Raw genomic sequence first — 18,457 nt, forward strand, 5'->3', positions numbered from 1 at the left:
GGCTACAATATATTATATTAAATTGTTTTGAAGTTAAAGAAATAACTTATTTTCAAGGTGTGGCGGTAATAAAAACGTTGTTGCGGCACACCACATTCAAAGCCTGATATATTAGTATATATTCAAAATATATTACATTTAATTATTATCATTAACATTATGTCAACAAGGCTCTTCCTTTGGCTACTGACATATGCAAGTATTGTGTCGTTTACATTTTTTGGGTTTAGCAGTATAGATCATATCACCATAGATATACTACATATATATGGAAGACAAAATATGTGCTGTCTGCTACGTGAAGGAAAACAGGCCTTACTTAGCAAGCAGGCATCCTTTAATTTTTGTGTATTCTAAAACCACAGAAAGTTCAGACATTTTGTCCCCAGTCGCCATAAACTTGCCGCTCAAAGACGTCTTGTCTTTCTGCTCATTCATATCTATGGATGACAGACATGTTGCCGTACTCTAAATAAATAAATGATAAATGGGTTGTACTTGTATAGCGCTTTTCTACCTTCAAGGTACTCAAAGCGCTTTGACACTACTTCCACATTTACTCATTCACACACACATTCACACACTGATGGAGGGAGCTGCCATGCAAGGCGCCAACCAGCACCCATCAGGAGCAAGGGTGAAGTGTCTTGCTCAGGACACAACGGACGTGACCAGGTTGGTACTAGGTGGGAATTGAACCAGGGACGCTCGGGTTGCGCACGGCCACTCTCCCCACTGCGCCACGCCGTCCCTACATGTCCCTAGATGTTATTGTCTCTCCTGATTTATGCTTCTAATTGCTAATTCCCTCTTCTTAGCTGGTTTTGCTCTGCTGTAACACAGTTCCTTTTAGCCTTCTGTTGAAGTGTAAAAACAATTTATTCTTTTCGTTTTTCACTACTTCACAATAAATCTAACTTAGTACATCAGCTAGCATAGCTTGTCCTCTCCTCCCTCCTCCATTTGTGTCCAGGCTAAACCATTTAACACTTACTGTAACGTTAATAAAATGTTAGCTAATGCTTCTCCCATGGTTAGTTAGAATCAAACGTATAACTAAAGTTTAGAGAACAATATAATTAATGTTACATTTTAGAACTGTCTTTAGTACTTTAAATAATGTACTATATATAGTATAATATAATATAATATAATATATATATATATAATCGATGTTTAAACATTTTCTATCGATTCATGAGTCGCCCACGTTTAAATCGTGATGAATCAGAGAATCGATCATTTTTCACTCCTCTATTCCTTATACTAACTATACTTTAGGAATTTTTTATTTTTTTTTAACAACTGAAAATCACACTTCACTTTTCACTCAGTCCTGTTAAATTGGAATATGGTCCACAGAAAGTAGCCTTATTCACCACAGAAAGGCTAAAAGTAAAATAACTCATTGACTTTTATCAACCATGACATAGTGTTAAATCTCAGCAAAGTCCGGTTACATAAATTATTTTTTCATGCTATAATTTTTTTGTTGAATCATTGAAATGTGCTTAATGTCAATATGCTATTAAGCATTAATCTACTGGTGTCTATATTTCATATTCCAGGGCTAAAATCTCACACCTGTAACTTTCAGTTCAATTTAGCTTAGAAACCTTGTAAAAAAGAAAATAGTGTTGCCTGAGATGAGCCAAAACATGAGTTTTTTTAGTAGTTCAATAAGTAAAATTAAATAAAATATGTATGTTTACGCACTAACCCCTCTGCTTCACGGTGGCAGAGGGGTTAGTGCGTCTGCCTCACAATACGAAGGTCCTGCAGTCCTGGGTTCAAATCCAGGCTCGGGATCTTTCTGTGTGGAGTTTGCATGTTCTCCCCGTGAATGCGTGGGTTCCCTCCGGGTACTCCGGCTTCCTCCCACTTCCAAAGACATGCACCTGGGGATAGGTTGATTGGCAACACTAAATTGGCCCTAGTGTGTGAATGAGAGTGTGAATGTTGTCTATCTGTGTTGGCCCTGCGATGAGGTGGCGACTTGTCCAGGGTGTACCCCGCCTTCCGCCCGATTGTAGCTGAGATAGGCGCCAGCGCCCCCCGCGACCCCGAAAGGGAATAAGCGGTAGAAAATGGATGGATGGATGTATGTTTACTTTTAGAGTTACAAGCACGGCATTGTTGTCATTATCTATTGTGTTAAGTATTAATTACTGTACTGTAAGTGTTGTTTTTTTAGCCTTTTAACAGCATTTTTCTGGTTTTGCTACCTAAATATTAGAAAGCAATGAACAAGTGATGTGTGGTTTGAAACATTTAAGAAGAACCTACAGCGTTGTCGACTCTGCCCCTCTCCTCGCCCCTTTTTTCCCCTCCTTTCTGCTGCACACAAAGAAGATTAACCAACATGGTAAAGTGGATTTAATATTTGTTTCTTTAATATTGGTGGCTGTTTAAAAGTTTTGTGATTTTAAACTGAGTGACTGTTTGTGTACTTGTCGGCAGGGCGGCTGAATATTGTACAAGGACAGTTTAACTAATTATTTTTTCTTTGTTATTATGAATAAAGTTGATCCATCATTAGTTTAATAAGAAGTACTGTATAGCACTTCATATTGTGGTCGAAGTATAAAACCTTTGACTAAAATATGGACTTTTGTCAAGGCTGTAACCTATTACTCATATTGACATTATTTCATTTGTAAATATGTGCTTCAATATGCAAACCTTTCTATTTAAGAACCCTGTTCAAAAACTTTAAAATCGTAAACTGAGGTTTCACTGAACTAGGAATATTTAATTTATCATTGATGGAGCAGACATGTGTTGTTCTGGATTTATTCAGAAGCTGGCACCGATATGTGTCCCCTTACACGATTGGAGTGGAACAGCAACACAGATTAAATGTAAGAGTTTGATTTCAAAGTGTGCTATTGAGCAAATAACAAATAAATGAAAAAAATTAAGTGGAACATTTCTGGTCCAAACTGATTAATGCACATTTCCCCCCAGAGACTACAGTCTTCTAATTGGCTCTTATTAAAGCATACTTCCATTGGTGAAGAAGCTCCGAATACTAATAGGCTCAGCGTTAAACAAGTTAATTGGCTGTGCGCAGCGCTGATGATAGCAGCTAAGAAAAGAATTTTGTTGAAATGTCAGCAACACACAGAAAAAAATTGATTTCACAGCTCCGACATCACATTCACCACCACTGTGTTCATGGAATTTAGGACAGGAAATGTTTTAAATTCATCGACGCCCCTTGTAGATAAATAAATATATACATCCATACATACATACATACATACATATATATATATATATATATATAAAAGCATCTTTAATGAGCACTACATAAATAAAACATTCCAGCTCCAGCGCCATCTATGTGACCTCCTAGCTAAATTATTTCAACATCACATGAGCATCGCCCAACAAAACTATGTCAAGCGAAGCAGTCGAGAAGAACTTGTGTTTCATCAGGCCATGAGGGAGGAGATACTCCTCAAAAAAAAATTCAGTGTGACAAAGTGCAGTTAAAGTTCTTTAAAGTTCTTGCTCCGGCTTATTAGTGATTCCTAGAGCTCAAAAAAAGTCTGCGGGCTATAGAGCGTTTTCCGTTCGGGCTCCAGTACTCTGGAATGCCCTCCCGGTAACAGTTCGAGATGCTACCTCAGTAGAAGCATTTAAGTCTCATCTTAAAACTCATCTGTATACTCTAGCCTTTAAATAGACCTCCTTTTTAGACCAGTTGATCTGCCGCTTCTTTTCTTTCTCCTATGTCCCCCCCTCCCTTGTGGAGGGGGTCCGGTCCGATGACCATGGATGAAGTACTGACTGTCCAGAGTCGAGACCCAGGATGGACCGCTCGTCGGGACCCAGGATGGACCGCTCGCCTGTATCGGTTGGGGACATCTCTACGCTGCTGATCCGCTTGAGATGGTTTCCTGTGGACGGGACTCTCACTGCTGTCTTGGAGCCACTATGGATTGAACTTTCACAGTATCATGTTAGACCCGCTCGACATCCATTGCTTTCGGTCCCCTAGAGGGGGGGGGGTTGCCCACATCTGAGGTCCTCTCCAAGGTTTCTCATAGTCAGCATTGTCACTGGCGTCCCACTGAATGTGAATTCTCCCTGCCCACTGGGTGTGAGTTTTCCTTGCCCTTTTGTGGGTTCTTCCGAGGATGTTGTAGTCGTAATGATTTGTGCAGTCCTTTGAGACATTTGTGATTTGGGGCTATATAAATAAACATTGATTGAATTAATTCATCCCTAAAAAAGGAGCATTATCAAATTGTAAAAGCCTTTTTTTTTTTTTTTTTTTTTAAATCCAGCCCTTGTATTGGATCTCGTTAAAAGGCAAAGGTGCAATCATCACTCGTTCATTGTGGCTAAGGCAAAACAGGTAAAACTTTGCTGGTGCTTCCATGGCAACTGCAAACATCTCACAGGCTCAACATTCTCACGTTTACCTTTTGGGGGAGGAGTCAGGCACACGGCTTGGCTCAATGCTGACAGGACGCTCTGCTCGGCCAATCCAATTCTCAGCTTCCCTGCGAGCGACCTGTCAATCAAAAATGGCTTTCACGTGGTCTCTGTGCTTCGTGTGTTAATGTGTATGCATGTGTACGAGCATGTGTATGTGACTAGTTAATAGTGTGAGCGGGTTCTCATTGTACCCAATGGGTTGAGTTTTTTCTTGCCTTGATGTGGGATCTGAGCTGAGGATGTTGTTGTGGCTTGTGCAAGTCCTTTGAGACACTTGTGATTATTTGTGGCTATATAAATAAACTATGATTGATTGAAGTGCAAGTGTATGTGCATGTGTGTGTGTGTGTCAGTGGGCTCCCTTACCTGACAATGTAGCGGGCCTCGGAGAATCGGCACGCCACAAAAAGGCCTTTGATGATGTCAATTTTCTTATTCATGGCCTGAGATGGAGGGAGAAAATTGACATTCAAGGGACAAGCGAGCACACAAAGACTTAAGGGTCAGTGAAACAAACGGCATGTTTTGGCTAGGGGGAACGGCGGTGGAAAAAACAGGGAAAGAAATGGAACTAATTGCTTTAGGCAAACTAGATAAACAATAATCAATGTGTAAAATGTTTAAAACGAAGATTAAAAAAAATAAAAAAAATTAAAAAATAAAATCAATGTAGCTTGCATTCCAGGCCAGTGGGTGGCAATGTAACATTACAAAGAAACATCAGAGGTGTCTAAAGCATATACATGAATATTTAAGTATTAAGGAGGTGACATTGATACGTTTTGTACATTTAAGATGCTAAAAACAAATGTATGCAGCTCAAAATATTCTAAGCAACAACTTAGTGCTGTGTTAAAGCCGATAAAGCTAATTAATGTAATATACATTTTTATAAGTCAATTCATTTTTAGTCTTTCGGGAGTCAGAACTAAGAAGAACTATAATTAAAAAAAAAACAAAAAAAAAAACGGAATTGACCGGCCCTGCTGAAGTCAAAATAAAGACTTATTGGCTTATTCCACCACACAAGCATGTTTGTTTTAATGCTTTCCCCTTATTGTATAATAAAAAACAATAAATATGAAAACATCATCGTCCGGCTCACCGAGTTTCCGCTCATGCTGGCGATTTCCTTCAGTTTCTTAAACACACCCCCTACTGTCAGACTGGCCGGCTGGAACATGGTCCGCTGGTTACTACGGGAACTCTCAGCCACAAGGCCCAGGTCTCCTTTCTCCTGGGCCTCTGACTTGATTTTATCCAACTGTCGCCCTGGAAGAATGTAAGATAGTAAACAGCAGCAGAGAGCCAAACAAGTGTATTGATTTTAAAGTGTGTGTGTGCACATTTGTGTTACCAGTCGCTTGTGCAACAGCTTTCATCAGCACCGTCTCCCCAACTCCAAGTTCCATCCCAAGGTAGGCAGGACCCAGCTGGTTTAAACACAAATATACGCAGCACAGCAGGTCGTCTGCACACCCACCCACACACACACACACACACATCAAGACATGAAAACATCTACAAAGCTCTTGGAAAGTGAGGCGTCTCCTTGATGGAGCAGCTGGCTGCCAACGTGCAGCGCGGCAAATGAAATGACGCTTACCTGGAGAGAGAAGTACCACGGAGCGGAACAGGTTGGACAGCGTCTCGATGTTCCTCAGTCTAAGGACAAAGACAACAGCTTTGAGACGTCAACGCCATGCGGCAGCTAATGAGATTTGTCTGGAGCTTTTCGGAGGAGAGACTTTGTTGTTTTTAATTAGAATTCGCACATGTTGAGAGAAGGGAAGCTTCACTTACAAATCTTTACATGTTAAGGTTTTAAAATTCACACAGAGAATTACAAAAAAAAAAAAAAGTCTCCAAGATTTTATCATCTCTGGACCAACCAGCATCTTCAATAAACGAGACATCTTGGAACACTCCAAGACCTACTTCTCGGTTTAACATTTACTTTCTCACCTTCCGGAGTCTTCTTCGATCCTCTCGAAGGTGCGTGCGACTGCAAGGTAGGGCACTCTAAAGAAAAGGAGACCAATGAGTGAAAGTGGATAATCTAACAACGTACTCATATAGGCTATGTGCACTGTGCAAGACTTAGGTGTTCTACTGGCCCCCGTCTGCCCTGCGTTCTGCCAACACTTGTGTTTCAGCCCGTTCTCTTGTCCTATCATTCCTATTCTGTTTTACTGCAATTTTCCTGACTTTGTGGATTGTTTCCGGCCTTATTTCGAGCCCTGATTATTTCTATCATGCAAGGTAGATTTAGATTTATTGGTCCCCGTTGGGGAAATTCATTTTCACTGCCGTACATTTAAACAGACATTACACATCACAAAACAAAAATAACAACCTGTCTTTGTCAGACAGGTCGGCCGGGCCTGCTGTTAAGGGCGGCTATAGTTGCGGGGATAAGGCTTTTCCTCCGGAATTTAATGGTTCTATACCTGCGCCCTGATGGTAGAGGGATTATGTATTGGTGTAGTGGGTGACTGATATCCTGGACAATCGTGTCTGCCAGTCGAATGATGGACCTTCCATCCATCCATCCATCATCTTCCGCTTATCCGAGGTCGGGTCGCGGGGGCAACAGCCTAAGCAGGGAAACCCAGACTTCCCTCTCCCCAGCCACTTCGTCTAGCTCTTCCCGGGGGATCCCGAGGCGTTCCCAGGCCAGCCGGGAGACATAGTCTTCCCAATGTGTCCTGGGTCTTCCCCGTGGCCTCCTACCGGTTGGACGTGCCCTAAACACCTCCCTAGGGAGGCGTTCGGGTGGCATCCTGACCAGATGCCCGAACCACCTCATCTGGCTCCTCTCGATGTGAAGGAGCAGCGGCTTTACTTTGAGTTCCTCCCGGATGGCAGAGCTTCTCACCCTACTCTAGCCTTTAAATAGACTCCCTTTTTAGACCAGTTGATCTGCCGTTTCTTTTCTTTTTCTTCTATGTCCCACTCTCCCGTGTGGAGGGGGTCCGGTCCGATCCGGTGGCCATGTACTGCTTGCCTGTGTATCGGCTGGGGACATCTCTGCGCTGCTGGTCCGCCTACGCTTGGGATGGTTTCCTGCTGGCTCCGCTGTGAACGGGACTCTCGCTGCTGTGTCTTGGATCCTCTTTGGACTGGACTCTCGCGACTGTGTTGGATCCATTGTGGATTGAACTTTCACAGTATCATGTTAGATCCGCTCGACATCCATTGCTTTCCTCCTCTCTAAGGTTCTCATAGTCATCATTGTCACCGACGTCCCACTGGGTCATTATTGTCACCAATGTCCCACTGGGTGTGAGTTTTCCTTGCCCTTATGTGGGCCTACCGAGGATGTCGTGGTGGTTTGTGCAGCCCTTTGAGACACTAGTGATTTAGGGCTATATAAGTAAACATTGATTGATTGATTGATCTCTAAGGGAGAGCCCCGCCACACGGCGGAGGAAACTCATTTGGGCCGCTTGTACCCGTGATCTTATCCTTTCGGTCATGACCCAAAGCTCATGACCATAGGTGAGGATGGGAACGTAGATCGACCGGTAAATTGAGAGCTTTGCCTTCCGGCTCAGCTCCTTCTTCACCCCAACGGACCGGTACAACGTCCGCATTACTGAAGACGCCGCACCGATCCGCCTGTCGATCTCACGATCCACTCTTCCCTCACTCGTGAACAAGACTCCTAGGTACTTGAACTCCTCCACTTGGGGCAGGGTCTCCTCCCCAACCCGGAGATGGCATTCCACCCTTTTCCGGGAGAGAACCATGGACTCGGACTTGGAGGTGCTGATTCTCATTCCGGTCGCTTCACACTCGGCTGCGAACCGATCCAGCGAGAGCTGAAGATCCCGGTCAGATGAGGCCATCAGGACCACATCATCTGCAAAAAGCAGAGACCTAATCCTGCGGTTACCAAACCGGAACCCCTCAACGCCTTGACTGCGCCTAGAAATGATGGACCTGTGGTTTAAATCTGAAAAGTTGGGTGTGGGTAGGCCGATGATTTTAGCTCCTATGTTTGTAACGCGTGTGAGTTTGGTCCGGTTGGTTACAGAAAGCATGGTGAAAAAACATGTGGGACAGTATATAAGGATGGATTGAACAATGCCTTGGTAAAGTAATAACAGTAGATGAGGTGCAACGTTGAGACCTTTAAGTTTTCAGATGGCTGACAGTCTTTGTTGATTTCTTTTTTTGAATGTCCGTGGTGTGCTGATCAAAGGTGAATTAATTGTCCAAGGTTACGCTCAGGTATTTAAAAGTGTCAACTGTTTTAACCGTTTGTGTGTTTATGATGATGGGGTGCAGCTCTCACTACAGTGGGACACGCTTGCCTCGACGTAATCAAAAATGGCTGACTCACAACATTGGCAGTTGTCGGCAGAGCTAAAATCGAAATCAAAACTAAATCCATCCATCCATTTTCTACCGCTTGTCCCTTTTGGGGTCGCTGGAGCCTAGCTCAGCTGCATTCGGGAGGTAGGCGGGGTACACCCTGGACAAGTCGCCACCTCATCGCAGGGCCAAAACTAAATCAGAAACATCCATCCATCCATCCATTTTCTACCGCTTATTCCCTTTTTGGGGTCGCGGGGGGCGCTGGCGCCTATCTCAGCTACAATCGGGCGGAAGGCGGTGTACACCCTGGACAAGTCGCCACCTCATCGCAGGGCCAACACAGATAGACAGACAACATTCACACTCACATTCACACACTAGGGCCAATTTAGTGTTGCCAATCAACCTATCCCCAGGTGCATGTCTTTGGAAGTGGGAGGAAGCCGGAGTACCCGGAGGGAACCCACGCATTCACGGGGAGAACATGCAAACTCCACACAGAAACAAATATTTTTTAACTTATAGCATCGCTTTCCACCATGTGTGCATATCTTTTTAGATTATTTTGCTCTTTATATAATATTGTTGCAACAAGACTATTGTGTAGTTCTGAGCGATGATTTAGTGGTTAGGTTTACGGCTGGGCGATATGGCCTTTTTTTAATATCTCGATATTTTTAGGCCATGCCACGATACACAATATATATCTCGATATTTTGCCTTAGCCTTGATTGAAAACATAAGGCATAATATAATGCCAGCAGTATGATGATTCTATGTGTCTACATTAAAACATTCTTGTTCATACTGCATTAGTATATGCTCATTTTAAACTTTCATGCAGAGAGGGAAATCCCAACTAAGTCAATTGACCAGTACTGTATTTATTAAACACTTATTAAGCAGTGGCACAAACATTCATGCCATTTCAAAACAGAAAGTACAAGATTGTCAGAGACATTTTAAAACAAGCTATGAGTGCACTTTTGTGCATGATGTCACCAAGATGACATATCACAACAACACTAATTTAAAGTGCACTTTTTGTACAGAATGCCACTACAATAGTTTAAAACAAATAAAGTGCACTGTTGTGCATGATGTCACACAAGATATTTCAATAACTGTCAAATAAAAATGAGCTGCATAATAGGAAATCAAATTGCGTATGTCCTTTGCTATGTGGACGCTATCTCCTTCTGTTGTGGACTATTTTTTTCATACGGTGTTGATGTGGAAATGGTTGTCTCTGCCTTTTGTTGGTGTGGCACCCAACGGAGATGTTGAAATGCGGAGTAAGCACTCTTCATTCTCTAGCAGGTGACTTTTCAAATGATGCTACTTATTAGCAGTAATGCTACTTTGTGTTGCAACGCTTTTGCCCCACATTTGAAGAATTACGGTTGTTTATTCGACATATTCCCGCTTGAAGCCAAACCACCACCAGACGATGGACCCCATGCTATTTTTTTTGGGAATGAATTCTTCCTTTATTTGTTACCAGATTCACACCTTCTTTCTCTCATATTACCACTCGCACCACAGCTAATGTTACCCATGCTGCTACCTCTCTGCTCCGCGTATGTGACGTATGTAAGACGGTGCGCTTGTTTAAGTCTCTGTAAGAAGGAGGGACAAGAAAGAGTGAGAAGAGCCTGTAGTGTAATGCCCGCAGCTAAAAGCAACTGCGTGAGAACGTATACTCGAATATCCCGATATTGACATTTTCTATATCGCACAGAGACAAACCGGCGATATATCGAGTATATCGATATACTGCCCATCCCTAGTTGGGCTATAGGGAGCAGTAGCATTTGCCTGCTGGCTAGGAGCTAGCGTCTTGCTATACATCCAACGCAGGTCGAAACCATATGAAAATCAACATGCATTCGTCCCGAACAACGAACCAAAACTTACTGCCTCATCACCATTGCGTTCAAAAGACTCCGGCTTATTAGTGATTCCTAGAGCTCAAAAAAAGTCTGCGGGCTATAGAGCGTTTTCCGTTCGGGCTCCAGTACTCTGGAATGCCCTCCCGGTAACAGTTCGAGATGCTACCTCAGTAGAAGCATTTAAGTCTCATCTTAAAACTCATCTGTATACTCTAGCCTTTAAATAGACCTCCTTTTTAGACCAGTTGATCTGCCGCTTCTTTTCTTTCTCCTATGTCCCCCCCTCCCTTGTGGAGGGGGTCCGGTCCGATGACCATGGATGAAGTACTGACTGTCCAGAGTCGAGACCCAGGATGGACCGCTCGTCGGGACCCAGGATGGACCGCTCGCCTGTATCGGTTGGGGACATCTCTACGCTGCTGATCCGCTTGAGATGGTTTCCTGTGGACGGGACTCTCACTGCTGTCTTGGAGCCACTATGGATTGAACTTTCACAGTATCATGTTAGACCCGCTCGACATCCATTGCTTTCGGTCCCCTAGAGGGGGGGGGTTGCCCACATCTGAGGTCCTCTCCAAGGTTTCTCATAGTCAGCATTGTCACTGGCGTCCCACTGGATGTGAATTCTCCCTGCCCACTGGGTGTGAGTTTTCCTTGCCCTTTTGTGGGTTCTTCCGAGGATGTTGTAGTCGTAATGATTTGTGCAGTCCTTTGAGACATTTGTGATTTGGGGCTATATAAATAAACATTGATTGACATTGATTGATCATTGCATTACATCCTCTGGGTTTTCCACAGATTGCCGATATACTTTTAGCGGTGGAAGTGTAATTTCGGATGTGGTCAATATGACGTCATCAAATAATCTGCATAATCAGAAATGATGCATATATACTTTTTCTAAAAAGACTATACATACGTTTAGAAAAAAAATGTGTTCTATCGGACATGTTACCTTTCCCCTTAATGTCATTGAATGTGGCGCACCGCCACGGCATTTTTATTCCTGCCACACCTTGAACTAAATATTTTGGTGTTTTTTTTAAGTGTAAAACAAATTAAAGTAGGGATGTCCGATAATATCGGACTGCCGATATTATCGACCGATAAATGCTTTAAAATGTAATATCAGAAATTATCAGTATCGGTTTCAAAAAGTAAAATTTATGACTTTTTAAAACGCTGCTGTGTACACGCACACTTGAATGCAAGTCATACTTGGTCAACAGCCATACAGGTCACACTGAGGGTGGCTGTATAAACAACTTTAACACTGTTACAAATATGCGCCACATTGTGAACCCACACCAAACAAGAATGACAAACACATTTCGGGAGAACGTCCGCACTGTAACACAACATAAACACAACAGACCAAATACCCGGACCCCCTTGCAGCACTAACTCCTCCGGGACGCTACAATATACAACCCCGCCACACCCAACCCCACCCACATCAACCTCCGTATGGTCTCCCGGGTAGAGCATGTCCCAAATTCCAAGCTGCTGTTTAGAGGCATGTTAAAAAAAAAAATTCACTTTGTGACCGCAATAAAAAATATGGCAGTGCCATGTTGGCATTTTTTTCCATAACTTGAGTTTAATTATTTTGGAAAACCTTGTTACAATGTTTAATGCATGCAGCAGGGCATCACAACAAAATTATGCATAATAATGTGTTAATTCCACGACTGTATATATCGGTATCGGTAATAAAGAATTGGACAATATCGGAATATCGGATATCGGCAAAAAAGCCATTATCGCCCATCTCTAAATTAAAGCAATATAATATATCGAGGCCCCCCCCAAAAAAAATCACAAAGTTAGACAATATCTTTAATTTTTATTACCAATCTTATGATAACAAACAGCACCAATCCAACAGATTTTACCTCCCGTGCACATACTTTTGTCTCAGTGACTGCTTGGGTTCCCTCCGGGTACTCCGGCTTCCGCATTGTTCGTAGTTAACTAAAAATCAATTGCGATTTATCGCGGGTAGATATAATATTTCATCATTAATAAGTGTACCCTAGACAGATAATGTTAAAGTTTTAACACCATGAATGGACACATAAATTGCTTTAATAAAATATGTTTTAAAGATTATGTTTTTTTTAAATAGCTCAACACAATTTAATGACCATAAAAAACGGCTGTATTGCCAGATTGAGCATTTTGGAGAAATACAGAATTTGTTTTCCTGTATAAGGAGCACTTGCCTTAAGAGAAGGAGCTACACTTCCATGTTTAACTACCAGGTTCAAGCATTAATAACACCAAATGTCGATTGTTATGATCATGCTTCGATTGTGGATTGGATGGATGGATATTTGGCAATATCCATCCATTTTCTCATGCTTGTCCATTTTGGGGTTACAGAGGGGGTGGAGCCTATCCCAGCTGTAATCTGTAATATTTCTACCTGAATAAATTATTCTGATATTCTGTATATTACATGTTGCACAAGTTAAATATCTTCATATTGCTGCATGAAAATGTTTGAACCAATTTATATTAATTAATAAAATGTAATATTCAGCCTGCTAATCATTCTGTAATTGAAGACTCAAACAGATCACGCTATGAAATAATTTAGACAGTATTTTGGACAGCTAGAAAAATCCCCCGCCGCCTGCGCCTTTCCTCAACTGATGTACTAGCATTTCTTTAGGTGTAATTATTATCAGAGTGAAATTACAAAACATCTGTGACAAAGAAAGACATTTTTAATTATGTTATGTATTGAAACCAGATGTATAGCATAGCGCTTTTTTTTTGAACCCGGAAAAGTGTGTGATTGGTTTGAGAAAGTATCTTGACATGTTTGATGTCGGATCTATCAATACATACATTTTCTACCGCTTGTCCTTTTCGGGGTCGCGGGGGTGCTGAAACCTATCCCAGCTACACTTGTGCGGAAGGCGGGGTACACCCTGAACAAGTCGCCACCTCATCGCATGGCCAACACTGATATAGACAACATTCACACTAATATTCACACACTAGTCTCTTTTCGACTTCCTTCATTTCCGTTGAGCTTTTATGTATTATTCTTACTAAATCAGTCACTGTAAAAATCTAAGTGTTATGTTATCAAGCATCCTAACTGTAATCTGAATACGGAAGTGAAGCACTCCACACCTCTGAACGACGTTTGCTACAGTGATGTCGCCTCGTTTCACAACGAAAAATAGTCCCTTCTTGTCGGGAGAACAACTTGCCATGGCTTGGAACCTGATATTTCCATAAGGTGGCCTTTCCTTTGTCCATTTCTGCTCGCTTGTGGCTCATCAGTAACAAATGAACTGCAGTCAAGTTCCCCCCTCTACGGCACGGGCCGAGGGTCAAAAAGGACACATGCGCGTTAATCGGCTGTTAAAAAAAATGGTGTCCTTATTGAAATTTATAGTCGACATATTACTGCGTTAACTTTGACAGCCCTACTTAAAACACATTTACAAGTGAGCACCCTCCAGGCATCCACGTAATGGTTGCAAACAGACCTTACATATATCTCGGCTGGTATAGCTCGGTTGGTAGAGCGGCCGTGCCAGCAACCTGATGGGTGCAGGTTCGATCCCCGCTTCCGCCATCCTAGTCACTGCCGTTGTGTCCTTGGGCAAGAGACTTTAGCCACCTGCTCCCAGTGCCACCCACACTGGTTTAAATGTAACTTATATATTGGGTTTCACTATGTAAAGCGCTTTGAGTCACTAGAGAAAAAGCGCTATATAAATATAATTCACTTCACTTTAAATTATGTTATAAAATGTGCCGGTTTATTAATAAGAAGAGGAGCGATCGCATTGTTAAAATTAAGTGATAGTACCAATGGTTGTCACACACACACACACTAAGTGTGGTGAAATTTGCATTTGACCCATCACCCTTGTTCACCCCCTGGGAGGGGAGGGGAGCAGTGAGCAGCAGCAGTGGCCGCGCCCTGAAATCATTTTTGGTGATTTAGCCCCCAATTCCAACCCTTGATGCTGACTGCCAAGCAGGGAGGTAATGGCTCCCATTTTTATGAGCTTTGGTATGACTCGGCCGGGGTTTGAACTCACAACCTACCGATTTTAGGGCGGACGCTCTAACCACTAGGCCAGTGGTTCTCAACCTTTTTTCAGTGATGTGCCCCCTGTGAACACATTTTTAATTCAAGTACCCCCTAATCAGAGGAAAGCATTTTTGGTGAAAAAGAGAGATAAAGAAGTAAAATACAGCACTATGTCATCAGTTTCTGATTTATTAAATTGTATAACAGTGCAAAATATTGCTCATTTGTAGTGGTCTTTCTTGAACTATTTGGAAAAAAAGATATAAAAATAACTAAAAACTTGTTGAAAAATAAACAAGCGATTCAATTATGAATAAAGATTTCTACACATAGAAGTAATCATCAACTTAAAGTGTCCTCTTTGGGGATTGTAAGAGATCCATCCGGATTCCTTCACAAAAAAAGAAATCTTTAACTTCAATATTTATGGAATATGTCCACAAAAAATATAGCTCCCTACACTGAATATGGCATTGTTGCATTTCTTTTCACAGCTTATGAACTTACATTCATATTTTGTTGAAGTATTATTCGATAAATATATCTATAAAGGATTTTTGAATTGTTGCTATTTTTAGAATATTTTTTAAAAATCTCACGTACCCCTTGGCATACCTTCAAGTATCCCCAGGGGTACGCGTACCCCCATTTAAGAACCACTGCACTAGGCCACTGAGCAGGTCGCATGTACCTACGGTGGTGTCGTGACTTTGCCCACCTTATCTAACGTAACAAAAAAGGTGAATGAAGCACAAATGCGCTCACACTCATCAATCAGACTTTAAGTTGCATTGGCAGAGTGTGAGTACAATCAGGAAACTAACTTGTGACCCTGTTTCCAGCAGGCGTGGTTCACAGGGTGGTAGTTGGGTCTGGACGGATCGTAGTCGGTCTCGGTCGTAGTTGACTCCCTGTGGAAGAAATGGTGGCATCATGGTGCGGCGACGGGAGAGTTAAATGGCGAGCTCGCTTCCTGTTTCCTCACTTTTTTGAGTCCTCGACTGAAGGCTTCTTCTTCTCGCCTTCATTCTTCTGAGATTTCTCTGTCTTCACTGCAGCTTTCCTGGGAGCTAGGAGGCGGTAGGTAAACAAAAACAGTCAGTCATTGCTGTTGTGACCACAATCTATTTTAATTGTTGTCTCCTGACCAAAGAAGCTGCTGATTGGTGCTTTCTTGGCCTCCACTTTAGGGTGCTTCTCTGGCACTTCTGTGTCCTTTTCATCACTCATCTTCTCTTCATCAGTATCAGGGGTTTTCTCCTCATGTATGCCATCTTTGGGATTATTTTCCGCCTCCTTAACTGTTTCATCTCCGCTCTTGGCCTCTTCCTCTTCTTGCTCTGCTCTCGCCTCCTCGCTCACCTCCTTTTTAATATTTTCTTCCTTGGCATCCTCCTCCACCTCCACTTCGCCTGCACACAAGGGGGGGAGACTCATTGAGGGGATGAATGTTAGCCATGTTGTTTACTGAAGGTGAACCAGCTGCTCGGGGGAGCCCACAGTTTGAATTGAGCTAGTAGTTTGAAAGAATTTCAGAAAAAAGGAAAAAAAAAAAGCAAGGCTAAATGACAACTTATCCCCAGGTGCAAAGACATGCACCTGGGGATAAGTTGATTGGCAACACTAAATTGGCCCTAGTGTGTGAATGTGAGTGTGAATGTTGTGTGTCTATCTGTGTTGGCCCTGCGATGAGGTGGCGACTTGTCCAGGGTGTACCCCGCCTTCCGCCCGATTGTAGCTGAGATAGGCGCCAGCGCCCCCCGCGACCCCGAAAGGGAATAAGCGGTAGGAAATGGATGGATGGAAGGCTAAATGACAGCAGACACTAAACTTTATTTACCATATTTCCTTGAATTGCCGCGGGGCATATAGTATGCGCCTAGCCTTGAATTACCGGTATAGCTCGGTTGGTAGAGCAGCCGTGCCAGCAACTTGAGGGTTGCAGGTTCGATTCCCGCTTCTGCCATCCTAGTCACTACCGTTGTGTCCTTGGGCAAGACACTTTACCCACCTGCTCCCAGTGCCACCCACACTGGTTTAAATGTAACTTAGATATTGGGTTTCACTATGTAAAGCGCTTTGAGTCACTAGAGAAAAGCGCTATATAAATATAATTCACTTCACTGCCGGGTCAAACTCGCTTCGCAAAATAATTAGCGAATGCTTAGTATTACCGCCTTGTCAAACTCATGACATCACGAGTGACACTTCCCCTGTCATCATTTTCAAAATGGAGGAGGCTGATTTCAATACCTGTAATTTGAAATCGCATAAAGGGAAGAAGATTAAGAGCTATTCAGTAGGATTTAAGGTCCAAGCTTACATCACACTCAAATTTTTACTGTATGCCTTTGGTAAGTGGCGGAGTGAGAAGAGGTTTTAAAATAATTAGCGCATGCTTACTTTTACCGCATGCCTTTGGTAAGCGCAGGAGTGAGAAGAGGTTCTAAATTAATTAGCGCCCCGGCGGCAATTCAAGGAAATACGGTACTCTCTTTTTAATAGCACTGGATAGTCTTTAAAGCCTGTTATTGATTCAGAGAGAACTATTTTCAAACACTTCTGATGGCTCATGTATAGAACACTTCTGTCTGGATTTCAACCAAAGTTTTAAAGAAAAATTATGCCTCAAAGTCAAACAAAACTAGTAGGGTCAAATTTACATTTTATATCAATTTCGATTGACACTTGACTATTGAAAATGTCTTAAGTCTGTTACAAGATACAAATGTACTTGAATATTGAAAATGTCTTCAGTCTGTTACAAAATACAAATGTACTTTTTTTCTCTTCACCATGAACAACTTTGGACCGTTTAAAATGCGATTTTGAAATACGAAAGTAATTGCAAGTGAAAGTGTACTTGTATTGAAACATTCCATTACAGAAAATTGCATTAAAAAAATCGAGAAATAATAACAGTAAATATTAGAACATGCTGTTATGAAACAACCGGAATTGTTTGATGCATTACATTGTATCGTTTGCATGTTCGAAATAAACTAAAACTGAACTGAATTCGGGGTGCAACGAAACAAAATTCACGGTTCGGTCACAGTTAGATGTTTTTTCGATACTAAAAAATGAGATATTTGCAAACATTTTTTTAAATTATAGTTTATCCAAATGATCATCATATTTGTTTAGACTTAAAAGTACAGTTTTTAAATTAAATTAAAGCGGTCTGGTGCAGCTCGGTGGAACTGTCGCACCGAGCCGTCTCGCGGGTCCTTTCCCCACATTATAGAGGCTGACCTGCAGGCTCGGAGAGACTCACATGCCCGAACAAGTGTGAAGGACGCCGTAAGGACGCTGCCTTCGTCTTCTATTGACATCACGGTCAACAGCAGAGAATTACGGTTTATGACACAAAATACCCTTCAGTGGAAACACCTACACCTACAAGCCGGGAATGTACTCTATTAAAAGGATAGAAATATCGCTTTTATTTTGAGAAAAACTGCAATGGAAACGCAGCTACTGTCATCTTACATTTTGTAAATCACTGTCCGCGGGTTTATCCCGGATTTATTTAACCTTCGTCTTGTGTTAGGGTCGGCACCGACCCGTTTTAGTTTTTAAACGCATAAAAACACATCATGAATTTATTTTTTTGCATCAAAGCTTTTTGACTTTGTCAGGAACCTCTTTGTCAACAAAATAAAACATTTTAATTTTTTTCACTAAATTATAAAATGCTCTGGTAGAAATTATGCCGTTGGTGTTGTTA

The 18,457-nt window shown here is 42.1% G+C and overlaps 1 protein-coding gene across 4 annotated transcripts in view; it reads right to left on the reverse strand.

The window, feature by feature from the left end:
- lig1 (ligase I, DNA, ATP-dependent) overlaps positions 1–18,457 on the reverse strand; it is a 119,190-nt gene that overhangs the window by 72,509 nt on the left and 28,224 nt on the right. For all 4 annotated transcript variants that reach the window (XM_061920974.1, XM_061920972.1, XM_061920973.1 and 1 more), the window contains 9 exons: positions 15,876–16,139; positions 15,713–15,797; positions 15,552–15,638; positions 6,415–6,471; positions 6,056–6,114; positions 5,807–5,920; positions 5,555–5,721; positions 4,816–4,892; positions 4,434–4,525 (listed from right to left, as the gene is read on the reverse strand). In XM_061920974.1, the coding sequence (XP_061776958.1) occupies positions 4,434–4,525; positions 4,816–4,892; positions 5,555–5,721; positions 5,807–5,920; positions 6,056–6,114; positions 6,415–6,471; positions 15,552–15,638; positions 15,713–15,797; positions 15,876–16,139 (1,002 nt within the window). The remainder of the gene's footprint in view (positions 1–4,433; positions 4,526–4,815; positions 4,893–5,554; positions 5,722–5,806; positions 5,921–6,055; positions 6,115–6,414; positions 6,472–15,551; positions 15,639–15,712; positions 15,798–15,875; positions 16,140–18,457) is intronic.

This window comes from Nerophis ophidion, linkage group LG14, assembly GCF_033978795.1.
Source record: "Nerophis ophidion isolate RoL-2023_Sa linkage group LG14, RoL_Noph_v1.0, whole genome shotgun sequence".
NCBI lineage: Eukaryota > Metazoa > Chordata > Actinopteri > Syngnathiformes > Syngnathidae > Nerophis > Nerophis ophidion.